Consider the following 26769-nt stretch of genomic DNA (forward strand, 5'->3'; position numbering starts at 1 on the left):
CCCTACTGCCAGATTTAGCTTTCTCACATCTGCTAAACCAGTTATTTCTTGACAGTTTGTATTCTGGTTTCCAAAATTCTCTTATTATTATTACATCTCTTACTCTTTTTTTTTTTTAATTTTAGTAATATTTTTGTGGGAATTTTTGAGAGGGAGCAAAGGCTAATGAGAGCATTTGTCTATCTATCTTCCTCAGAAGTCTAAAATAATTTTTTTCTTTTCCAATATGTTTCTATAATACTGGCTGCTTCATTTGCCTGCTAATACCAGGAATTGTTTTTTTGTTTTTGTTTTGCTTTGTTTTTTGCATTGTTAAGAGGATAGATTTTTTGAGTATCTTGGTTTTTGTGAGATAAGGTCCAGATTGAGTGTTATCTCAAAAGTCTCCATTGTTGCTAAAAAATAAGTAAATAAAACGTTTTCCAACACTGCTTTCAACCTCTCCATAGTTTTCTCTTTAACAATTTCATAGCCACTTTTTCAATATATAGCATAAAATCGTCTGCCAGCTCATTCATATAAAGCCTTTAGTTCCTCACTAATTGAATCATTCATGCACTCGCACTTTTACCTATTCCCTGACTCATTCACATATTCAATACCTGTTACTCACATGCCTGCCATGCAGAAGGGTCTGAGTGAGACGATATGTGGGATGCAAAATTGTTACATAATTCTCGATTTTGAAGAGTTTACCATCCTCTTTGTATCTTTTGGAAGTAAATTAAATGTCATGACATGTTACCATGATAATGTGACATACCTCATAATCTGTGCACATAGTATCAACTCAATACCACTCTCCCCTTTTATACCATCAACTTTGACAGGTATCTTTGGGCAAGGTTATGTCTGCATAAAATAATGGATTATAAATACTCAGGGATCCCATTTTATCAGATGTTACAGCCAAAAGAAACTTACTGCTCACTTCCTCTTGTGGCTCTATTGAATCCTTAGGAGGGGAAGCTAAAAACTCATTGCTAAATACCCCAAAGGAGCTTCCAATGGTCACACTCCTCAAATCACCAGGAAATGATTTTTCTAAAATGAATCAGCTTATGCCAATGTGCTCATACACACAGTAGATCTTCAGTGACACATGCCAGGGATGATGGTATCAGCAACCTGCCTTGGTTTAGTCCTATTATTTCTTAACAAATACAAATGCCATTGGTTAAAGAAAAAAGATGGTAGGATGGGCTGAGAATAGGTATAGACAATGCACTTTTGTATGTCTTTGTCTTGAATTCAGAGATTTTCATTGTAAACAAGGCAATCAATCCTATACTTGCCATTCTATATATGGTGTCTCTTAGATTTCTATTGTGAAGGCTATCCAGAGGTCCTTAAGAGTGGGTATGCTGCTTTGATTTGTCTTTTTAACAGCTTCTTGTCCTGATCAACTAAAGATACCATGTAAGGATAGCATCAAATAAGTAAGGGATGGTCATAGAGACCAAAAAAAAAAAAAGTTTTCAGGGCAAGCCATTCTTAAATCCTTGTAATATACATCCATGAGACGGGGGAATTTCACAGTTATTGAAACACAGATTTCTCCATTGCTTTCTGCTCTAATTCATCCCCCAAACATAACTGAAAGTGAAGTGCCCTGCTAGCATGCTTTTCGAATTTGCCACAGCTCTTAGCATAATGTCTCAAAGAGAAGAAGCTCTTCAAGCATTTCTTCATAGACTGATGGATGAATCCAAGCTGCAAGAAACATTGTTGGATTTGTATATCTCCTTGTCACAGTTTGGGGTTAGCTTTTATTGATTTTGTGACAGGAAGAATGATGAACCCAAAGTAAGACCTAAATTGACAGGCAAGAGGGTCAAAGGGAAAACTTAGACACTGAGCACCAACAATGCCAGTGTCAGAAATTAGTCATAGATTTAGGTAGCCAGTATCTAGAATGCCAGATAAAGGGTCCCAGTCCGAAACGAGGAAAATACTGAAAAGGACATAAGCTTTTCAAAAGCAGAATGAGAGATTCAGAGTTGAAATTAAAAGGTAAATAAAATGGGAAACTAGGCATGACTTACAGTCTTTTCTCTTTTTAATACTGGTAGTTTGAGGTTGAGTGAGCCTGGGAATGCGAGAGCAGGGACTGCTGAAGTCAAAGGGCCAGGACGCTGGGTAGGAAAGCCTGCCTGCTTTGTCCATATGAGGTCTGGAATCCACACTCTTCTTGTATACAAAGAACATTTGGAATCTTCTAGAGCAGTGTTCCCCAAAGTGTCCTAAGGAGCACTAGTTCTGTTAATGCAGAAAAATGTTTGGAAAACACTGAATTAAACAGAAATAAGTATCTTTCTGAAGACTCCTAGGAGCTAATATGTGCTGTGTATCTCCCATAGCGGGAGTGTGTAAGCAGTGTTTCCCAGAGACGTTCAATCTTTAAACATTTTCTTATAAATACTTCTTGGGACCAGTACTACATGGACCACATTTTGGGAAATGATGCCCTGTCTACTATCTATGCTTGTGTAGAATCTCCATATCTTCTGCTGGGAACATTTTGTTCTGCCTGTCAGAGCTCATCTTGTGAAAAATTTCTGCTGACATAACATATTGATATATTTTATTCTTATTCTCTAGGTATTGTTTATTACACATAGTGTGGAGAAAAAAATTGAAGCTCTTTCACTTTGTAGCCAAGTTACAAAGAGAGAATGACCAAAGTGCAATTTCTGGGCAGTTCAGATCTCTATTTAGTCTTGCCCTAGGGAGCGAATGGTCTTAAATAATTTACCAGACTAATCCATTCACTGAGTTAAATTTATCTTTGTTCAGATAACTAAATTTGGATGCATGTTTAGTTTGAAGCAGATGTAATTATTTTATTTTTAAACCGCTCCCCCCAGTTCAGTTTTAAATAGAAGTAATTGATCCAATTACAACCTGAGAATGAGAATTTTGGAAAATTTTCTCTTGAAACATTTCATGGACACAAAAATAACTGGTGATACTGGAAAAAGAAGTAAAAGAGAAGAAGAAGAAAGGGTTAAATCTGCATGATGATGAATTCTTTGGAAGGTATAATGCAATATACAGGTGAAGAAGACCCTCTATTAGTCATTGGTTGATGTCATCCAACAGTGTTATTGTATGCGATGCACATGCATTTCCTTAGGTTTTTAGTGTAATGATTTTTGTGTGTATCCATACTATGTATGCCCCTGTGATTGCCTTAACTGAGCAGATACTCAATAGGTATTTAAGAATTGCATATGTTATTTTAAGACTTTAGATTACTTTTTGAATAATAAAAACCAGTGTTATTTAATTCAAGTGACTGCTTCATAGTCTGAACTCAAGATGCTATTTTAAAATGTTCTGCCCTCATCAAGATAAATATTTTAAATTTTGTAGTAAAATAACAGTGTTTTACCTTTTCGCGTGAATACCGAGATCCTGTTAAATATAAGCCTTATAAAATAAGGTTAAATATATAAATTTAAATATGTAAGGTTATAAGAACCCTGTGAAATGATAGGCATATATATATATTTTTTGTAATATAGACCCAGAAACTTGGTTTAAAAGTACAGAGACTTCATCCAGCAGGAGATTCTCTTGTCTGTGCTCCCTGGAGACCTTGAAAGGGCCTTATACCAGGCAGTAGCCCCTTGCCAGCCACAGTCTGTGAGCAGGACTGTTGGCACAAGGACCAGTCAGAAGAAACTCTCATCTGCAACCCTGGAGGTCCTGAAAAGGCCCTATATGTGGCTCCAGCTTCTTCACAGCCACAGTATGTCAGCGTGTCAGGAGTTCCGAGGGTCCAAGGTCCCAGTGGAAGACACTCTCATTTGCACCCTGAGGTCCTGTAATCCAGTCTCTTCATAGCTTCACTCTGCCAGAAGTTTTCCTGCACAGAGACCAAGCAGCAGACACATCTATCTGTGCCCTTGGAAATCTTGAAAGGGTCTTATACTTGTTTTCAGGCCCTCCTAGCCTCAGTTCATGAGCAGTCCAACTGGCAAAGGAACCAGGCAGGAGGCACTCATGTTTGCACCTCAGGAGATCCTGAAAGGGCCCTGCATTTGGCTTCAGCCCCTCTAGTCACAGTCAAGGACCATTCCAGCCTGCTCAGGGACCTGGCAAGAGACATGCCTATCTATGCCTCCAGAACCAGGTGACAGAGAACCTGAAACAGCCATGGGGCATGGTCCAGGGCCAGTCCTGCCTGCCCAGGGACCCATCCAGTGATCAGAAAGCAGTCTTCCCAGGGTCCTGGTGAGAGCTATATCTGCTATACATCTGGTAATAGGCCCACTGCCTGAGGACCCAACTATGGACCCCAAAGTGCACACTTGTCCCAGCACCACCTTACTGAACAAAATACTGGAGGCAGTTCCATCCACCCAGTGACCAGGCACGATCCACACCCACTCAAGACCCTGGTAACAAGATGCCAACCACCAATCTCACTGCATGCCAGTGACAGCCTTATAACCAGCTCCAATCCAGCACAACTGTGATTCCGGAGGTGATCCCTTTGACCTGAGGAATAGGCAGGAGAAGGTTTTTTCTTCCTAAAATGAGTCTGTAAAGATCGGTAGAGGTGTTTGCTCCTTCAAATGCACAGACACCAATCCAAGTCTACATGGATCATGAAGAATCAGGCAAATGTGATGCCACCAAAGGAAACTAATAATGTTTCAGTAACCAACCCCAAAGAAATGGAGATCTGCAATTCGTCTTACAAATAATTAAAAATAGCCATCTTAAAGGAAGTGAATGAAATGCAACACAGATGACAACTAAAAATCAAGAAAGCAATGCATGGGCAAAATGAGTTTAATAAAAAATAGAAACATAGGAAACACCAAACAGAAATATGTGTTGAAGGCAAAACTGTTCCTCAGAAATGAAGGAATGATTAAGAAATTCCCAGACAAACATAAGCTAAGAGAATTCATCACCACTAGAATCACCTTATAAGAAATGCTGAAGGGAGTCTATTGAGATGAAATGGAAGAACACTAACAACATGAAAACATATAAAACTCACTGGTAAAGGTAAACATGTAGTCAAATTTAGAATATCCTAATGACGTGATGGTGGTGTGTAAACCACTTATGTCTCTAGTATAAAAGTTAAAAAATAATAATATTAAAAATAACTATAGCTACAATAATTTGGTAATTGATGCATAATAAAAAGATGTTAAGTGTGATGACATCAATAGCATAAAATGTGAGGGGAAGAGAAAAGTGTAGTTTTTTTTATGAAGTTCAAGGTAAATTATTATCAGCTTAAAATAGACTGGTGTATCTATAAGATGCTTTATGTAAGCATCATAATTTCTGTAGTTACACAAAAGATAAAGAGAAAGGTATTAAAAATACCACTAAAAAATAATTATAAAGGAAGCCAAGAGAGGAAGAAAGCAATAAAGGAACTAAAATAACAGTCAGAAAACAATTAACAAAATAGCAGTAGTAAGTCCTTACATACCAATAATTTACCCTAAACATAAATAGACTAAATTCTCCAATGAAGTCTATGTCCATGTTACTCTGAACAAGCCTGATCCCATCTGATCTTGGAAGCTAAGCAGGGTCAAGCCTGGTTAGTATTTGGTATGGGAGACCACCTAGGAAGACCAGGTGATGCAGGTGTAAAAAAATAAAAAAAAAATAAAGGATTGTAAGCTGACAAGATCCTTGCAATCTGTGAGGTCAACCAAAGGTTGCCTTGCCTAAACAAACAAACAAACAAACAAATAAATTCTCCAATCAAAAGATGCAAAGTGGCTAAATGGATTTTAAAAATATCTAACTATGCTACATACAAGACTCACTTCATTTTTAAGGACACATACAGGTAGAAAATGAAGGGATGGAAAAAGATATTATTCCATGCAAATGTAACCAAAAGAGAGCAGAAGTAGTGTATTCCTTTTCTTCTTTATAAATCTTTCTAAATTTGTGTTCTTTCTAATTTTCATGTTATTTCACACATTATGGGAGAAGCAGAGAGAAAAACATATTCTCCCAGCTGTTTGTATTTTACATTATGATAAAAATGAAATAAAACAGAACTCTAAACTTATAGACTCCAGCTTAATTAAAGGTCATTCAAAATGCACTTATGTTAAAAATTGAGTCAGCCGCATGTTAATGAAATATTCTGGATTGTTCGTTTTCAGGCATAGGAAGTAACACTTCTTGTAGAGGAAACTCATTCAAAGGACCTTGAATATCCCAGTCAGTGTTTGAATCAAACAGAACTATTAACAATGATAGGATCATGGCAAAGGGCACAATGAATAGAAACTATGACAAGCAGAATTTATCTGAGATTCATTGTATTTGGCTGCAAATGACTAAGTAAGACCAAAATAGCTGTGTCATGTGATGTGTGATATGACTGTGAAGCATTAATTGAAAAATTATAATTGGACGATTTCTAAAGCCTTTTGGAGAAGGACCAATTATTTCTGAGTGTCACATCGATTATAAACATTGCTAACAAAGCAAGATATGAAACATTAAAATAAAAAGGTAGGGATAGTTAGCTTTTAAGTGTCTGAATAACTCTTGGATGTCAGCCACCCTTGGATAATGCTCATGTGCTTGGATGGTGACCACAGATAGACTTGGTTAGTGGTAAGTGATAAAATCAAATGGCTGGAGGGTTTTTGTTTTCAGCTTATGCTTTAGCATTCTTATGGCAGAGGGGAGAGAGTATAAATTGGCCTGTTACAATGTTCTGCATTTTTTTTGCCCTCTATACTCCTGTGATCTAGGGGGGACCCTAAATTAAAAAAAAATAAAATCTGTCTTTCTATATTTGCTGAAAGGAGTATCTGGTAAAGCATCTGGTAATATTCAATCTATACTTAATTTTCTAGGGTTGATGAAGGGTGTGCTAGGTTCCTTTTAGAGGCTTTTTGTCATTAGCTCTTACTCAGCAGTTTCTATTATTGCTATTTATTTCATGAAGCAAAGTAATATATAATTTATTAAGAAAAAGATAAAAATTCAATGAAGATGAATTTATGCTAAGCTGGTTTATGTCCCATGCGTTTCTGCCTATCTGCTTTTCACTAGAAAATATGTATTTTATTTTTCTTGGAAGGTCCATGGTATATAACTTTTATTTGTTCTAGGAATTAGTTTTTAAAACACCAATTCTTGTCAGAACAAGTTATACTTTATCAGATGCCTTCAATTTAGATGACTGGTTGGGCAGAAATACTTCACAGTATTTAATGAACTTGATGTATTTTAAGCAAAATTGTTATAAAGTATTTGAAATAAACAGATTTTACCTTTTTGAAATTGTTTCTTTGAAAAGCAGACATAATACCAGACTATTAATTATTCTTTTTGTAATAAAGAACATTCAGCAGAAAGATCTCTGATCACATCAGAACTTTGGATAATAAAAGCCTTTGCCATCTCCTATTAGTATTTTTTAATCTGATATCAGAATCTTCTAAAGAAAATCCTTTCTGCATGTCTGGGAAGTTAGGGTGAGCAGGAAATAATAGTGAATAGGAAGTAATGCTTTTGAAAATCTTGGTCTTTATGAGAGTTCATCACCCGTAAAATGCCTTCTGTTTATGAAAGAATAGCAGTGTGGGTAGCTATTTGATGTGTTCTCATGTTACAGCATGAACAAAAAAAACAAATGTAATGTTAGTTAAAAGATTTGGCTTTTGTTCATTATCTGGTATTTCAGCTTGATTCGGTTGTCTTCAAAAATAAAAGTACTTCACTCCAGAACATACCTACTTGTTGGACAAATAATGAAATAACCTTACCTTCAACTTGATCACTTAACCATCTGTGGCTTTCATCATGAGATCAGATTTAGTTCATAGGAAGCAATTCTTTCTTAAAGGAATATTTGAGTGAAATAAATACAACCTTATTATTGAACTGAATCACAGTGAGCATTTTGTATTAAAAAATACAGTGTTTCAGAAGGTGAGTGGGTACAATTTTAAACTTAACATTTTAACTGAGTGCCCCTACCCAGTCCTGTGCCATTCTCTATTAAAAAACAAACAACAAAAATAATCATTTTCATAGTCAAAGAAGTTTGGGAACTAATGCACCCTATATTCCTATCCCCTATTTAGAGATGTTCAATGCACCTGAGAGTATTAAAGCCCCATCTTTTATTTTTTAATCTAGATATTTTTAAGTTTTATGTTTGCACACAAATAGTTAAGAATCAAGTAGTTCTGAGGTTTAAGACAAACAGTAGTCCCGGGCCCTCTTCTTTTCCATTTCCCATTCTCCAGAGGCAGCTGTTTTTCATCTTTTAGCTGATTCTTTTGGCAACTACCTCCATTTTGAAACAATACAATAGTGGGGCTACTTCCTGAGTAATTTTTCTCTTATCTTTATCTATTGACTTCTCAGTATGAAAGATGAGAATTGATTTAGCTCCTTACCCCTCACCATCTCTTTCTCTCACAGGAGTGCACATGTACATGGACCCCCCTGCCCCCAGCGTTCTTCCTGTAAAAGTATGTTTTGATTTGGATTATATCAACATTGATGTTTATTATTAAGAATAAGTAAATGCAATTTTTAGCTAAACCACATAGAGTAATATGATTCCTGTTCTATTTTTGTACAGCTTTGTATAGTTTATAATTTGCTTAGTTTCTACATGTTCATCTCTAATTTAACCCTCTATTCTCCACCAGCTGAATAAATCTCTTCTAGGTAGGTATGTTCATTCACATCAGGTTTTCCCTCAAAGTCGTCTGTTTAAAACAGTCTTTCTGAGAGCTTTCTGACCCGGTACAACCTGGACTGGATGCTTTCCTTGCCTGGTACACAACTGCCATCCTGAGATTTCCCTCCCCCAGCACCCTGGCATTCTAGGTCTCCTCTTTTCTGCATCTCATGTCTTCCTCTTTCTTGGTTTACTCTTCTTTGTATTTTTTATTTTTTGGTAGAGAATCTAGAGACACTCTGCTATTTCATGAGAAAAGTGTGTGGGACATTGTTATTGCGTGTGCGTGAACTAAAATATCTAAAAATATATTTTGTCCCCACATTTGATTGTTTATCACTTTACATTATTCTTGCTATGCAATTCTATGCTAGAATTCTTTTTCTTTCTTAAAGGGAAAAAACTGTCTTCTAGTGTCCAATGTTGCTGCTATGGAAAAAAACATTCCTGTGTGTCTCCCCTACTCACAATACTCTATTTCACTTATGGCACTTCAGATCACCACATTTGTGGTAGTTTTATCCACTCCGAGCAATTGTGTGATACCAAATGGGTGTCCTATAATTTAATTCAATTCTGACATTATCTACCTGAAGATAGTGTCAAATTCCACAGTTTCAGAGCTCGGTCCTACAAGACTGTTTCCCTCCCCTCACTTACTTCAGATGCCAATTGCAAGTCCAGGTTGTCTGTAGGTCTGACTCACTGGCTATAAATTGACTCCCTCCTCGGTTTCAATTAATTTGTAGAACCACTCACAGAATGCAGAAAAAAAAACAGTTTACTTACTAGATTATTACAAAGGATAGGCAAGGATATGAATGAACAGCCAGATGAAGAGATACATTGGGTGTGTGAGGCCTGGAAGGGTCCCAAGCACAGGAGGTTTTGTTCCCATGGAGTTTGGGGTGTTTCACATTCCTAGCATGTGGGTGTATTCTCGTTCACCAATCCAGAGGCTCTCTGAACTCTGTTCTTTTGAGTTTTTACAGAGGCTTCATTACTTAGGCATGATTGATTAAATTATTGGCCTTAGTGAGTGATTGAACTTCTAGCCTCTCTCTCTTCTTCAGATGTTGAGGGATGAGACTAAAAATTTCAACCCTCTATTCTTGGTTGGTTTCCCTAGCAACCAGCCCCCATTTTTACAGGCTCTTCAAAAGTCACCTTATTAACATAAGCTCAGGTGTGGTTGTAAGAATCTTGTTATGAATAACAAGACACTTCTTTCACCTTTATGGTTCTGGAGGTATTTCAGAAACCAAGGACAAAAGACCAAAAACTATAACAAAAGATGCTCCCATTGCTCTTGTGTTTAGGAAACTCCAAGAATTTTAGAAGCTTTGTGCTAGAAATGGCACAAAGGCTAAATATATAGTTCTTATTATAAATCACAATATCACAGTTGCTGTTGAGAAATCCAAAGCAATTTAATTTATGATTCTTTGTGTGGGAGAGGAAGAAACTTTCTTCTACCCTCAGAGATTTTTTTTTTTTTGTGACTGATCTAATAATCAAATGGGCATGAGACAGATTAGCAAGAGAAAATAACCAAATTTAATACATAACATATGTATGGCAACCCTGCATACATTAAAGAGTCAGAGATCCCATATGCACAAGAAATTCAGAGACAGAAAGAGAACATGGTACATAAGACATTCTGAGGTAAGAATGAGGTAAGGTACCTTGGTGACTTCAAAGGGTCAATGCAGGGCAATAAGAACAGCAGATGTTTAGTAAATAGAATTTGCTCTGTCCCATAGAAAAGTTCTTCTAAGTAGTTAGGGAGGAGCAGAAGTTTCTCATGAGCCACTGCTAAAGTTGCTTTTAACTCAAAACAATTCGCACAGCACAGAGGCACATCTTGGGGTGACTCATTCTGAACCCCCACACTTGTATACGCCTCTACCTTAAACTTAAAGATCATTTTTTCTAATCTGAGATTTCAAATAAAGTGCCGTAGTATGTGTCTATTTTCATACACTAAATGGGTCTTTTTAATCTTGAAACTCATGTTCTTCATTTTCTTAAAATATTTCTTTGATGATTTTCTCCTTTCTATTTCCTTTTGCCTTCATGAATTAATATTCTCCAGTTGTTGAACCTCCTTTTATCTCCTAACTTCTATTTACCTTTTTGCTTTACTTTCTATGAGATTTCTTCAGCTTTGTCTTCAGCCATCGTAGTGAGATTTCCCTTTCTGCTATCACGTATTTATTTTTCTAAAATTATTTTTTGTTTTATGAATACCTCTTTTTTAAAAATAAATATCTCTGATAATACATTTCATGAATACAGTGTCTTATCTCTGATAATATTTCTTTTTTACCAAAATCATCTTCTTCTGTGTAATCTGTTTTTTTCAGGTTGAGGTTTTTTTGTCTGCCTGCTTTTGTTCTGTTATCCATACCAGAGCTTTCCCTAAATCTCTGCTAATCCTTGATCATATTTAGGAGTAGGAGACTAGAAAGCCGATTGAATGCTCTGAATATGTGGGCAGGCCTGTTGACTGTGAATGTCACCATAGGGTGATCTGAATGTGCCAATTTCAGTGTCTTGTCTTCTTGGACTGATCATATCTCCTAGAGAAGATCTCTAGTCTCTTGATTGGAGGGTCAAGGCTTCGGAGAGTCAAGTTGGGGAAGAAGGCTGGGAGTCTCAGCACACAGAATGACTATGTTAATTCAATTTCCTTGTTTTCACGGTACTTTTATCATCAACTGTGCCCAGTGCCCTTAAGTCCAAAGAGTCTCTGATTGATCCTTTCTGGAGAATATATTCTCCAGTCTTCTACCAGAATTGGGAGTGGGGGCAACCACCTAGCAGCATAGATTAAGAAATGCCTAGAGTCTGCTATTTAAACATTTTTAAAATCAAAGTCAATATTCTTGATGTATCACTGCCTCTCTACCCAGAGTTAGGTCAGACTGAAGGTTTAGGGTACAGTCCTCCAGGATTGCCAGTCTGCCCAAGACTTCTGACACTGGCTGCAAGTTCAGGTGTCCCCAAGGCTATCCTCACTTCAGACCAGCTGGTTAAAAATCGGGGGGTCTTTACAGACTCCTTCAGATTTGATGATTTAATAGATTAACTCACAGAACTCAGGAAAATACTATACTTATGATCATAATTTTATTATAGTAAAAGTATGCAAATCAGAACCAGCCAAAGGAATAAACACATAGGGTGCAATCTGGGACTGAGAAGGTTCCAGATACAAAGCTTCCATGTCCTCAAGGATGTGTTACCCTCTTGTCATTGATGTGTGACAGTACTCATATAGCACTGCCACCCCAGGAAGTTAGCTTGAGCTTCAGTGTCCATAGTTTTTATTGGGGCTTCATTACTTAGGCATGATTGATTGAATGATTGCCCCTGTGGTTGCTCAAAGACCCAGCCCCTCTCATCACATGGTTGGTCTTTCTGTCTAGCTAGCCCCCATCCTGAGTCATCTTGTCAGCATAAACAGTCAGGTGTGGTCTGAGGGACTCATCATAAATTAAAAAATACTCACTGAGAAATTCCAAGGGTTTAGAGGTTACCTCCCAGGAGTCGGGACAAAGGCCAGACTTCTCTTTAGGTAAAATTAATTTTTCACTACACATTCTTACCTCTTCTACAAGTACCTGTTCCACCAATTTCAAAATATTTAAAGGATTCTGAAGTAAAATTAGGTTGGTTGTTTGCTCTCTGCACTGCTGGCTTAGGATTTACCTTTACTGAGTCAACTAAGGCATGTATCACTTGTTCATCTAATTCCTAGCTTCTGAAAATATTATTGTTTCTCTTCCAATTCTTGAGTATTTATACTAAACCTTAAGCCAAAAAATCCTCTGCAGTAGTGTTTGCAGAGTTTCTAGAAGGAGCAAAATTAGATACATATATTCAGTTGGCTGTCTCTACCTAGAAATCACCCAGCACCATCTCAATTTATTTGTTAGTAGCAACTTTTAATAGAATACCTATTAACACCCGGTCGATAAACATTGAATTAACAAACACTTCTATGTTGCTGTGTTAATACAAATAACTAATTTAAGTTTCAGAATCTTTAAAGGGCTCTTTTTCTTTTTACTTTACATATCAAGGTTACAAAAGAGAAATAGTCTCTTATCACTTATTGACTGGTGGTGGGAATGCAGGGGTAGAGGAGGATCTTTTAACTTCAATGTTATCTATTTTTACAATGTTTTAATTAAACTATAGTACTTTTTAAATAATTAAAAATAATTTTAGAATAAGAAAAAAGTAAAACATTGCATAATAGGATCCTTAAAATATTTCCTCTTCAAATATCTGATGCTAGGGTTAATGGAGAACTAAAAATGGAGAATTCTTTTTATATTTAATGGAGTAGGTAGGACAGAGCACTGAACTCCTTTAATCACTCCGATCTAAAATCAGAACTGAAGTCTCCCTCTCTCTTAATCTCCCCCAGCTCTTCCCAGTCTGTCTCTCTTTTTTTCTGAGCTAGAAAGAGGTTTTTAAGGTTACATTTCATATTAATGAAGTCTGCCTGGAAAAGAGGATGCTGGTCCTTTCATAATGCTGATTTCTCATTTCATTTTCTTGATAAATAAGAGTATTTCTCTTTTTTTACAACCTTTTTAGAGTTCTTGCTTCCTGTGAGATTCATTCCAAACTCCATAGCATGGCGTTCACAGCCATTTTATAATATGGCTGTAACTTACCTATAGATTTATCTGTTTCTAGTCCCCATTAAGCTCCCAATTCCTGTCAACACTGAATTATTTGCTGATTCTCCCAATTTCTTGGTGTTGAGGTATCTTTGTCCATGTAGTTCCCCTAGACTGGAATTCTTTCCTCATACTACCCATCTAAATCATACCCATTATTACCAGCCCATTTCAGATGTTATCTTCTTGAGTAAAGGTTCTCCCTTATGCTTAATGCACTCCACTAAGGCCTCACGGGGCTTTGTTTGTTCATATCCTGTGTGTGCAATAATTATTAGTGGGGGTGTGTGCATGAATGTGTATGTGAGGGGGAAAGTGGAGGGAGGGAAATTGTTTCTATTGAATTATAATTTTCTTGAGGATAATTATGATGCCATATATACACATAAAACCATATACGTAGTTGATTCTTAGTAATCTCAGTTGGTCTAGAATGAATCTTGTTTTATTTGTGTGTGTGTGTGTGTGTGTGTGTGTGTGTGTATGTGTGTGTGTGTGTGTGTGTATGTTAATATCATTGACAGAAGCAACAACTGTATAAATTATGTACTGGAGATTTACAGAACCAGTTCTTCTCAAGACATTTTCATGAACAACAGAAAGGTGGCTGCCTGATACTTAAAGGCGATTATTAGCAAGTTGGGGTAAGGGGAGGGAATGTGAACACTCATTAGTGTTTGCTGAATCTAGGTCTACATACTCATGACCATCAGTACTATTCACAGATGACTGGCTGATGCAGCCAAATGAATCTCTGAGTGACAGAAACTGACTACAGTAATGGGGGAAGGAAAACACGGGGGTCCCTGAATCTATCTGGGAGTCCCTGTCATAGGAGAAGGATCTAAATAATCGAAGGATCTAAATAATTGGGGATGGTGTTGGGGATAGAGGGAGGAGGATGGTTTGATGGAGAAAGTGTGTTATGGCTGACAGAGGCTCTATGCTCTGGGCGAGGGAGTTAGTGGTGATTGAGGGGAGAAGACCTGGGAGGGCATGTGTGTTCTCTTTGTGATTAGCAGGATGTAATCAGACAGTTGTCTGGGGACACAGCCGTATACAAACGACACATTAAAGGGGAAAAAAGAGAGACAGGGAACATCAATAATAACACCAAAAAGATCTTTTAAATTGTAGAGTTCACTATTTTCATGCTGTCTTCCTTCATCTTCTCCCTCCCCGCTTAAAGCTTAAAGTCCTTCTCACTGATATCCATTTGCAGGCTGCTCTGTTATGGTGGGAGGATTAGAAAGTGAGACTAATCTGGATTTTCCGCAGTGATCTCAGTAAACCGTGTTACTCCAGGTGAGTTCTGGAGGGCATGGAGCCAGGAGGAGAAGAGGGCCAAGGAGAAGGAAGAATCAGTGATCATGGAAACTTCTTTAGGAGCATCTTACTAAAGCCACTCTCTCTTTTTTACCCTAAGTACAAATTTAACTTACTACATGGAAGAAGCGCTTTGGCTCTCTTGTTTAAGAGTTTAAAGCCATTCAGAATTTCCCAACTCTTAATCTCGCAACAGGCCAGAAAGGTAGGTAGACAGCAAGGTTTAAAATTAGGTGATGAATTAGAGCCTCATTCATGTAGGTAGGCCACGACATTTAATTAAGCAATTTATTAAATGTGTGATGTTTTTGTGTTATCTTCATAGAGCCTGATTCCAGAATCCTGGAATTAGATATAAGATGTGTATCTTGAGTTCATTTATTTTTCCTTAATTCAGTCAAAGCATGAGAACTAACCTTAGACAAAAAAAAAAAAAGAAACATTCCAGTGGAACTTTTTTTCTTTCAAAGTTCAGTATCTCTATGAATAGCTTCTGCGAAGAGTGACTATGAGAATATGAAAGAAAAAAACAAAGAGGGAGAAAAATGAACACTTAGTGATGCCTAATAATTTTCTCTTCCTCAGTTTTATAACGTGCTTTATAGCATACAGGTCTGTTAATTTGGCTGGAATTATGCTTTAGTCTCTCACTTGTTTTTTAAAGAATAAGCAGAGCACAGAAAGATTTAGAGTAAGTATTTAGGTTTGGAGTTACTTTACATGACGATAAGACTGCCTCTCAGACTATACACATGATGATGCTCTTGCTAGGAAAAAAAAACAGTTTCTTCCTAAGAAAAGAGAGAGAGCTTGAACCTGCTTTAGGATTGCTCAGTTTCAGAGGTATTACATTTCTGGTTCTTCTGACCTGTGTTGGGATATGCTCTGTCTACCCAAACACTCTTTTCCATAATGAGCCTCGTTTTGGCAACGGTCTCCTTTTTCTCAGCTCACTTATCACCGCTTGTTTGCAAAAGGCCTGCCTATAACTGCACAGGCCTGGAGCTTATACATTAGCTTCCAAATAGGGACAGCACAGTAGCCCGCTCTTTGTGAGCAATTTAGGTCACTAAGGGTGTGTGAGGCTGGTGCCTTACAGAATTGCCAGTGTCCTGCTGTCATGGAGCAGCCCTGACACTGGCCTTTATCTTGTTTGGCCACAAGAAGAGAACCCAAAGGGGGAAAAAAGGAGGAGCCAGACGCTTAATCCTGAAGGACGTTTAGGGACAAAAGCATTTACAGTGAGTACAGTCGGCAGATTCCCTGCTTTTCTATTCTTTTATTTAAGAGAGAAAATTATAAGAGGATGGAGAGAGAAGTGGGCAGCTATGATGGCTGTGTAGCTGCATTTTTTTTTTTTTTTGCTTGCTCGTTTGGTGGAAGAAAACTCTCATTTAAATGTGTCTTATTCAAATTGAATGCATTCTACTAATATTAGGTTTTGACTCAAAACTCGTGGACTCTCAGGGAGATAGCAGAATCAGTCCTCGTTAGCAAGATATCCATGGTCTGTTTCTTCTGTTTCTATAGGATAATAAATGGAGTGTGATGGGAAGACCCTTTCCACAAATTAAAAAAGAGAAAAAGGCCTGAAAACATTTACTGCTTTCAGCTTTTGCACTTTAAACATTGAATCTTCTTTAGATTTGTGGGAAGGAAAGGATTTGGTCTATGTTATTTTTAACAGCTTCTGGGATAAAGGTGGCATTATCTCTAATGCCAGAAAGGTGGCCACAGATAAGCACTTGGCGAGAGGAGGGGAAGCGGAGGTCACTGGGCTCCAAAAAGCTGGAGCCTCTGACGCAGCTTTGGAGCCAGGGATGTAAGTGGGTGGGTACCTGTATGCACTTGGGGCAGTGTTTTCATTTGCATCTTCAGAAGTTGTTGTGTACTGGCTTTTTCTTCAGTTTTTAAAAATTTCTTTGTTACTAGAAAGGAATATTATTGCAAGATGCTTTACAAAACTTAGAGTATTTAGAAGAAAGCATAGACTTGTACTGAGTTTCCTTTTATTTGTTTGCATTCGAATGGAATAATTAATTTGATGGGAAAGCAAGCTCGAATAGTCATAATAAGGGCAGGAAAAATATACACAGAGATTGTTACTATAAGCCTTTACAATGTGAAGCAATTTTCATTTAAATTATAAATTTATTTTTTAAATCAGATGAGACTTTGTGAAAATCAGAAGTAGAGTTTGGTTATCCGTGAGTGGTCATTTAAATGTGAACTACTGGAATTGAAAATTAAATGTTTGTAGTAATTATTTTCTATGAAAATGGGTAATTAATCAATTTCATGCCACTTCTCAGGCTTGCTATGCTATTGTGACACGTATGGTATCATTTTCCCAGTGGCGAAGGTGTGTTAGGGAAAGTAAATGGAAGTTAAAATAAATAAAGTGCTGCTTCACCTTACTTCACTGGGTTATGGAAATTCTCTTGTTTACAATCTGATCAGTTAAATACAGAAACATCACATCTAGGTTGAAATGTTATAAAGTAGGAAAATTTTGTTTTGCAGCTTGAATGTAAGGGTTCCTTGCCTTTTACTCACGTGTGATGCACACCAGCTATAATTTTGTTCAATGTTTTAATTTTATTCTATTTGTCCTCTACATGTATAACCACATCTGTGTTGTCAATCTTAAATTGCAAACCCACAGAGGGAATAATCTTCCATATTTGTTCCTCTGGAAAGAATTAGCAACACATAATGTGTAAATAATGATTTACGAAATGTGTTTACATAGTAATAATTTATTTCTTTTCATTAAATAGGACAAATCTATTGATGCCGCTCGTGTGCTTTGCTAAAATGCAAGGCCATCATTCAGTATCTTCACAGCTCTCAGCATAGCAGGATGCTTCCAATAGCTTTGAAATCTCTGGATAAATAGGTGATCACAGATTCTTAGAGTCAAGTGGGATCTTGTGAATCATCTAGGCCAATTTTGTCATTTTACAGATAAGGAAACTGAGACTCAGAAATGTGCAGCATCTTGCCCCAAATCACACAAAACTGCCCTGTGCCTGTTCGGTGTGCAGCCTGACGGTGTTTATGGAAATTATGTTGAGACATAAATTGCGTTGAGTCAATTCTTTGGTGTGTTCTTTAGTTTACAGTAGGATGTATACACCGAACAGGCCCAGCTTTGATTTAGGAGTTTCAGAGAATACAATGACCAGGCACTGTTTTTCAGTTGTGCAGGCCTCTTGGGCAGGGGTCTGGGGGTGCGTGGGGGTGGGTGTAACTTAAACCGTTCCTTGTACACTGCCCAGGCACATAGTTTTCTGGTTTCTTAGAAAAGGAAACCACTGTGACACCATCGTTTATCACCAATTCTATGACCTTGCACTAGAAACCTTTATTAATCTTTGTTTATCAGGTTTCTTCTCTGGGATTGTGATTCTAAACAGATCATCCAGAGGGCAATGAATTAAATAAAAATTTAAAAGTGCTTTGGGAAATCAGAATTGGAGCCTATCTGATGCTAGGGTATGGTTTATTAAGAAGTAGTATGGTAGCTAAGTCTTCCTAGAGTTTTATTCCTTCCAGTGAAACTTGGATATCTTCTAATTATTATTATTTTTTTTAAATAGCCAGGTCTAGTATTATTGTTATTTTAAAAACTGTTTACAAAGGTAGTTAAAACTGTGGGGCATGGATTTCTCCCTCTTATAATCAGGCAGAGGAAGCTGTTGAACTGAAGCCTAAAACCAAAATAATAAACCTACTTTACAACATAAATTTTTGCAAATAATTTTGATTTGAAAAATTCATCTGTAAATCTTCTTGTCATTTAATTTTAAAATAAAATGCTCAAGAAATTGGTGTATGTTGGGGAGGGCAGCACGCTGAAGCATTGAATGGCTTCTGAAATAATATGTCATAGAAGTAACTTATTTTTAAGGCTTTTTTGAACTCAACAAGTCTTTTTATTCCCTGTACCCATTCCTGTATGGGAAGTTATGTATTCCTAGGCAAATTGGGAGCTTTCTTGATCTTCACCCCTCCCCCCACGTTTTTTAGGTAAAATAATTTTGCCATTGTTACTAAGTAAATATTAAGAATCTAAAGAAATAGGCTACTTTCTGATAGTCATACTTAATTTCATATTTTGATTAGCCACCCTTCATCTTCAGGGGAATGAAGCTATAAAGTAACTTGAATGTGTAGTCAGAAAAAGACTTAAAAAAGGAAAAACTTCCTTAAGGAAAAGAAGCTGCTCCTGAAGTTAAAAATAATATCTATTTAAAATGTTTAAAGTACAAGATCCTAAAAGTTGTTTTTTTATAATAGACTGGTTTTAGAAGAAAGAAAATTACATAGTTAGATAATTTAGATTAGTAGTAAGCTAATAACTTCATCTCAAAAAGCAACCTTACTTTATTATGACTTACACTTAATGTTATTTTTAATGTATTTGATTAGCATTTTAATGTTATGTGTTAAAGAGCAATTTATTATCCTTGAAATTGCAGATCCTCTAAAAATTTCAACAAGACCAAATATTTATGTTATTTAGGTTGCGAGTTAATTAGATATATTTTACATAATCCATGATTTATGCTTTTCTTCACAAAAGTAAAGGTTTGGAATTACTGCATGATTTCTATTTATCTGACAAATCATAGAAAGGAGCAATCTCTCCTGAATTCAGCATAGTATTTCTACTAATTAGGACATGTTGCCTCTCTAGTTATCCCATGTGTTGAATATATTGGTTGTAATATAGTCAAAATGATATTCGGATGCTTGTAGTAGAAAAGCCCCAAATAATAGCGGCTTAAACTTCTTTTTTTCTCTCAGTAAAAGAAGTCAGGGTAGCAGTCCAGGACCAGCGCAGTAGCTCCTCATTATCATGTGGGACCCATGTCCCTGCCTCTCTGCTCTACCATCCTTTGCCCAACATCTGAGATGGCAGTGGGAAGTCTAGCTGTCAAGTCCACAACACAGCCTAGAAGAAGGAGGAAAAGCAGAAGGACAAAAAGGGGACCTCTCCTAATTGAGTCAGCTATCTTTAAACAGCACTCCTAGACTTCCTACACAGAAGTTCTACTTACTTCTCATGGGTCAGAACTTAGCCACTTGGAGACAGGGAATGTAGTTTTAAATTCTTGGCAGGAATATGTATAACCCAAAATCAGGATTTTTGTACCAAGGAATGAGGAGAGAATGGATATTGGGGTAGGCAATACTATATGGTTTTGTGTTCCTGTTTTATGCTGAGTCTTGGGGCTACTATGTAGAAACTTAAAACACCTCTTTCTGTTTTTGCTATGAGCTATGGTTTCTTAATTTAGAAATCTGGCTTAATTTAGAAATCCTGTTTCTTCTGCGAAGTATCATTTCTTTATTTGGCAATCTTGTCTGACTCTTGCTTTCTTCTTTCCTCTTGCCTTTCAGCTGTTTTGGAAAGAAGTAAGGTTTAGACTTCTCCATGTTAACCATGAGCGTGACACTTTCCCCCCTGAGGTCACAGGACCTGGATCCCATGGCTACTGATGCTTCACCCATGGCCATCAACTTGACACCCACCATGGAGCAGGGTGAGGGAGAAGAGGCAATGAAAGATATGGATTCTGACCAGCAGTATGAAAAGCCACCCCCGCTGCATACAGGGGCAGACTGGAAGATTGTCCTTCACTTACCTGAAATTGAGACTTGGCTCCGGATGACCTCAGAGAGGGTCCGGGACCTAACCTACTCAGTCCAGCAGGACTCAGACAGCAAGCATGTGGATGTACATCTTGTTCAGCTAAAGGTAAGGAGGGTCTCTGGGCTCAAGTCCATTCCAGACAGAAGTGTGAAAAAGGCTGTGGCACCTATAGCCTGAGATCTATGTTTCTCATTGAAGGAATGTCCAGAAAGAAAAATAAGGTTTCAAAACATTATCTTGGTAGACAAACATGGACAGAATTCTTTCCTGGGCTGAGTTTCTAGAATAAAACTGACCTTAGAGGATAATGTGGAAAAGTGGGGAGAATAAAAGTATTACAAAAAGTTTAATAAATAGATTCTCATAGGTAAAACATCAAACCGAGCTGTGGTTTTGAATATGTGTGTGTGTGAGTGTTATCTTCTGTTGAGGTTGATGCTGCATCTGTGGCAAACAGTAGATTCTGGCATGATGGGGAAGGGCAGTGTTCTCTTTTGAGAAAGTGTTCTTTCAACCAGGTACAATGCATCGTGCAAAACAAAGGTGCTTTTATAACAACTAATCTAAAATTCAGACATTAAAAAGATGTCTGTGGCTTTTAGAGCCCTTCACAAGCCTGACTGTTGATAGTAATGAAATGGAGGTGCTATTAAAAAGTATTATAATAGAGATTTTGGCCTAGCGACCTAAAATACAATAAATCTTGCCCTGCCATAGCCATTCCTCTCTTCCAGGTGTCCAAAGGAAATACATGTCCAGGTCAACGACCAGAAAAGCAAGGCAGATTTATAACCAATCAGAGTGTTGGCACCAAACCCGATGTAAATTTCTAGTCAGTTAGATGAGATCCTAAGGAGAATTCCTTTACCTAAACTGGTTCATCCTAAATGATTCTGAAAACAAAGACCAAACAGATTCTTAGCTCTCAACACTTAAGTGGCTTAGAGGGTGGGGCCGCCAGGGCGACAGGAAAAGATGCACAATTAAGAGAAAGCATGTGCTCTAGAGCCTAGAGCAGGGCTGGCTCAGCCTCCTCACCCTGGTTCAGTGGATCCTGGATCTGGCCACCACATGGGGGAGTGTCCACGAGAGGGAAGGAGGGGGTAGGAGAGAAAGTAAACAAAAGAGCCAGAATGTCAAGGTGACTGGGCTTCTCGCAGATTGAGCAGGGCTGTGTGGTCCTCTTTCTACAGGTTCTTGTGCACAAAAGGGTAATGTAGAGATGGCTAGGAACCAGCTTCAGTGGAATTCACATTGGGCTGGTTTCCCCCGCTGTGGAAGCAGGGAAGGATGTGTCGCAGTCCTTGGGACACAGTTCCTTTAATCGAAGGAGTAACTCTCCAGCTCTGTGATGCTGGAGTGAAATGGAAGTCCGAGGGCTCCACTTCACCCCTCCTCTCTTTTGTTCCCTTTAATGCTCATTTCCATGTGTCTCCCGTAAGTTCATATAAGATTTGGCTTGTAAGAAAAGTTGACTGTTCTTCAAAATCTTTCAGATTTACACAGAAAAGGTGATAAATGATAAAGGAGAATGGGGGGTGCGGTGGACATTTTTTAGAAGACTCCACTAAAAATGCTAAGTATTCCTAAAAACATAGATGCGTCAATTTACTTCATTTTATTACATCAATGATACTGAAGTGAAAATTAAAACTTTAATTCCAAATAGGAATGTAAAGTTTTTGTACAATCAAGCAGGCTTATGTTTCGTGTTTGAAAAACCACCTCCAGGGTGATTTGCTTGTCTTTTCACACTGGAGTTGCCTATCAACTTCTCATCTCAGTCAAAAGGCATCTCACACCTGCCTCTATCCAGCTCTGTCCCTCAGTGTGATCTGTCACCCCTGCTGAGAAAGGAGCCCCGGGAGGACAGAAAGGCAAGACAGTAATCACACAGTAGTAGTTAACCAATGACTTTAAAGAGACGAACTGAAGTTATTTTACGTTATTTTAATTCTAGAGTTTCTATCAATATATTTTTGATGCTTAGAGGTCAAGTGATTTAACCAACATTCTCTGTACTGTTCTCAAATATTGTCCAATATTATAGGGCTTTCCCACATTGAGCCCAAAGTCAACAGCTCTGGTCAGTGAGTTGTGGCCTCCTCTATACAAGGGTTTAGTTTTGGTCTCTTAATTTACTTAGTTAAGTTTCCCCTTTATTTATGTAATATTTCTTTATTCAACCAAATAAGCACTTGGATGCATTTTTTAAAAAAAGATTTTAATACATGTCAGTTTTTCAGATTTCCACTTTGATCCACAAGAATAAAAAGGAACCTGGGTACAGTGTTTTATACGTGGGAACACAGTGCTACCGGAACAAAGCGGTCCGTCTGCCTGCGCACATCTAAGTCAATGAGATACATACAGGCTTTGCAGCAAAGGAAGTAAAGGCTTTTTAGAGAGTTGCAAGTCCTAGAGATATGGGTGAGCTATTGCCCTCAGAAACCTGGCTTCCCAGGTGTCTCAAGGGGACTATATAGGGAAAAAATCCATAGTCATAGAAATTAAGGGAGTTGGGGTCATGGGTGCTAGTGATTGGATGGGGCTGGCGTAACTGATCATTGTGTCGGGTTCTGACATCAACCATCATGTCATCCCATCTGGTCCTGTGGTTGGTGAGGCTGTTCCACCTCAAGGGATCTGGGGCTGAAACACATCTAAAGCCGAGATGCTATCCTTAGTTTACCGAAACTTGTTATTCTCATGACCATAGACCTGAGGCTTTATTCTTAAATTATTTGACGCTGGCCGGAACCTTATGTCCTAAGGCTTAATGATTAAAGGAGTAGGCACAAAAAGGTGGAAGGATGAGAGCAGAAAAAGCAAGTGAGTCATGATGCGATTATACTAGGCAAAGCCTGCTTGAATAACGAAAAATCTCTTAAGTGAAATTTATGTGCGGTTACGACAACAAAACAACCTTGTACAAACAGCTCTCGGTTCAGGTAAATGACAAAGCAGAGGGGCAGACCCAGCCTGGGCAAGGCCAGCCGTCTGCTATGGGGAGTCCCAGCTTTGTTCCCACTGCCTTGGTAAATTACTCAATTTATTAATTTACACCACCAACAACAAAATGATCACAGGGATGGGAATGCCATGGCTTTAAGGACCATGTAGGTGCAGATAATTTCTAAGTGTATGTATCTACTCCAGTATTCTCCCAGGAGCCCCAACTGCCTGATATTTCTAGTTGTGTCTCTAGTGAGCGTCTCAACCCTGATATGCCCACGGACAGCTCTTAACGCCCCCTCCCACCCCCACACACAGATTCCCGCCTTCGTCTTCCCAGTTTTAGTAACAGGCACCACTCTTTGCCAAGCCAAAGCATGACTGCCCACCACACATATATGTCTATTAACAAATCTTGGGGCTCTGTCACCATAATATGCCCTAAAGCCATTCACTTCTCCTCAGCACCAGTACTGCTGCCACCCTGGTCAAGCCCCATCACTGCTTGCTACTCTAAGAGCCCCCTCTAGCACCTTGCAGTTCATTCTCCACACAGTAGCCAATGAGATCTTTTAAAAATGTACATCAGGTCATATTACCCCCTTGCTTCCTATTGGCTTGCAATAAAACCCAGTCTCTTCCTGTGGCTCTCTCTGTCAGCTTCTCTGGTCATGTCTCCCGTTACTTCTCCCTTATTTATGAAGCTTCAGGCACATTGGAAGTTCCAGAGAAATATTAGCATACTTCATGCCTCACAGCTTTTCCTGTTCCCTCTGCCTAGAAACTGCCTTCTTCTGTCTTTGCCCAACAGATTCTGGATCCCCATTAGGCAGTCAGCCAGAGGTGCAGCCAAGTTCTAACATGTGGAGGTGCAAGCCTGGGGGAGGGTAGGGAGCAGGGTGGGGCCCGTGTGCTATGTTTGGTGAAGGGCAAGCATGAAAAAAAGAGCTATCCTTACCTAACTTGCCTGCATGCCTCACACTCCCTTTCATTTTGTTGCTGTAAGTTTTATCACCATAATCTATTCTACCGTTGTGTTGATATATAGCTTTACAAAAATTAGTTGAAAAGTGCTGTTTATAACAAAATTCATCTGGGTAAATTTAAAAATCTATTTAGAAAATGCTCAGGGTAGGCTCAACCTCTGGTTTTATATTAAATGTCACTTTCTCAAAGTAGTTATTACTGATCCCTGTTTTTAAAATACCCATTTCCTTCCCCAGCAATTATCTAGTCCATTTTTCAGATTTTTTAAAATTATGGTTCTTATCACTAGCTGCAATTATCTTATTTGTTTACTTGTTTCCATTAGCCCCAAGGACCTCAAATGTCTAATTCTTCACTGTATCTCTGTTGTTTAGGATAAGGGTGGGGCACTTGATGGGGGCTCAGCTTCACATCTGTGGATATATAAATGAGTCCAAGTTTGTGTGGTCAGTGCTTTCTAACCCCATAGACAGGCTTGCACTGGAAGTCTCATAAGGAAGGCTGCTCAGTGAGGACTGAATTAGGACAAAGGCATTGCATGAATCAAGGCCCAAGTGCATTTGGAGCATTACTATCCATCAGGGAGAGTCTATGAGTGGTCTCCAAGTCTTGGAGGTCTTTCCTGGAGAACCTGCCTAGGAGAATATATTTTTCTGTTGATGGCTGTGCCTGGTCATTGCCGCCCCCCCTCACCGCCCCCCCTCTTTTTTTTTTTTGGTAAGGGTTTTAGTCAATAAGCATAGTCTTAGGTCTTCCGGACCTGGAGCCCTCTCTTTTTCTTTAAAGGTAGCTTTGCTTATCTTGTAGTCCTTGTGTTGATCTTAAAATTTATCAGAGATCACTCTTATCAACCTCATTTCCAAGTTCTTAGGGGAAGTTTTATTGTAACTCCCAGGATGAACTACAAACCACTATTATAAAGTTCCCATGTTAGGGAAGGCGGAGAGTGATTGTTCTATAGAGTGAATAAAAACATCTAACCTTAAGATTAAAATACGGAAACAATGCAATATATTATACTGTGTAGTTTTTTTCTATTATTTTTTCAACCAAAAATGTGATTCACATATTTTGCTTCTTAGCTTCCAGATATTCTTTAGTAAGAAGTATGAGAAGCCAGCTGAACCATTTTTAGATACCCACCCACTCTTCCTCCCCCTCCTCCTTTGGATTCAGAGGCTGTCCTGTGCAGGAAAATCAGATCAAGAAACTTAAAAGGTTTTGTCTTTAACTGAAACTTTTGGTCTGGATGAATGTATTTGGGTACTAAATAGGCAAATTAGGCACCTCTGCTTACTGATTAACAGTCTTCTTAGAGAGATTATGTGTAACCTGGAAATGTGATCGCAGGAAAGAGGCAAGGCTTAGACTAGTCAGCATAAGCTAAATGATGTGGCTGTGTTGTGAACAGGAAAAGTGGCAATGAAATAACACTCTTGAACCATTTGTGTTCCCCCGCAATGCCAGGTTTATTGAGTGGAACTTTCTCAGAGAAACTGATCAGGGATCCATGCAGGTCAATACTCAACACAGAGAGGGGAGGTACAGAGTCTTTTGTGACAGAATGAGGTGCTGAAAGGCCTGAGCGTCTGTTGACTGGCCATAAAGATATTTCACATCAGTTCCAAGCCAGCAGCTGAGACAGGTCAGAAGGTCAGAGTTTTTGGCTTTAGTGCACCTGTCTGTGATATTATGGGGTCAGGCTTGAGCATCGTCTGTCTGAGGTGTTCAACTTATGTGTACCTTACAAGATGGGATCCTCATGCTTATCGGCCCCTGTAGATGGAAGCTTATCCGGGGCAGTCATGGCTGACATTTCTGTGGTTTTGGATGTTCTGGTCACACCCTAAGGGCATTCCCATTATGCACCAGTTGACGTTACTGTCATGGCTCCCATGGGATCCATTTTGTAAAGTCCAAAAAGTCCTCTATTCTTTATGCGCTGTACAGGCTGGATGACATATAGAATTCTTGAAGCGACTTAGCTGGAATCAGCTCCCCAGATAACCCCCTTTAGATAAATTCTACTCTCAACCACTTCTAAGTGAAATTTGTGTCTGTTTCTTTGATTTTGGCCTGACTCTCATAGTTACAACTCACATGGGGTCTGGAGGGTTTGCTGGAAAAAAAGCTTGACTCCTCTGCACAGCAAGGGTTGGCACATCACAAGTGCCTGATGGACTGCAGACAGTGGAAGTCTTGGGATGATGGAGCTCTTGGGAGAGGATTTACCCTCATCATGGAGCAAGGAGTCTGTCCCAGCATAGCAAGGAGGGAAGTGGTGGATTGTGGTAAAGTGTGTTTCCAGTCCTGGAACCCATCCGGCGGCAGCGTGGGTGCCCAGTGAGGGGAAAGGCTGTGGGTGTGACTTGGAGGACCTGTCTCAGCTGACTGCCCACCTGGGCTTCTCCCCTCCCTTTGTTCGACAGGTG

General features: G+C 38.6%; 1 protein-coding gene and 1 pseudogene across 1 annotated transcript in view; both read left to right on the forward strand.

The window, feature by feature from the left end:
* Positions 1-26769, forward strand: part of AKAP6 (A-kinase anchoring protein 6) — a 420713-nt gene that overhangs the window by 79983 nt on the left and 313961 nt on the right. Inside the window, exon 2 of the mRNA XM_006906869.3 lies at positions 20143-20500. Within this exon, the coding sequence (XP_006906931.1) occupies positions 20177-20500 (324 nt within the window). The 5' untranslated portion in view covers positions 20143-20176. The remainder of the gene's footprint in view (positions 1-20142; positions 20501-26769) is intronic.
* Positions 5509-5628, forward strand: LOC112475599 (annotated as a pseudogene).

Source organism: Pteropus alecto, unplaced genomic scaffold (assembly GCF_000325575.1).
Source record: "Pteropus alecto unplaced genomic scaffold, ASM32557v1 scaffold171, whole genome shotgun sequence".
NCBI classification, from domain to species: Eukaryota; Metazoa; Chordata; class Mammalia; order Chiroptera; family Pteropodidae; genus Pteropus; species Pteropus alecto.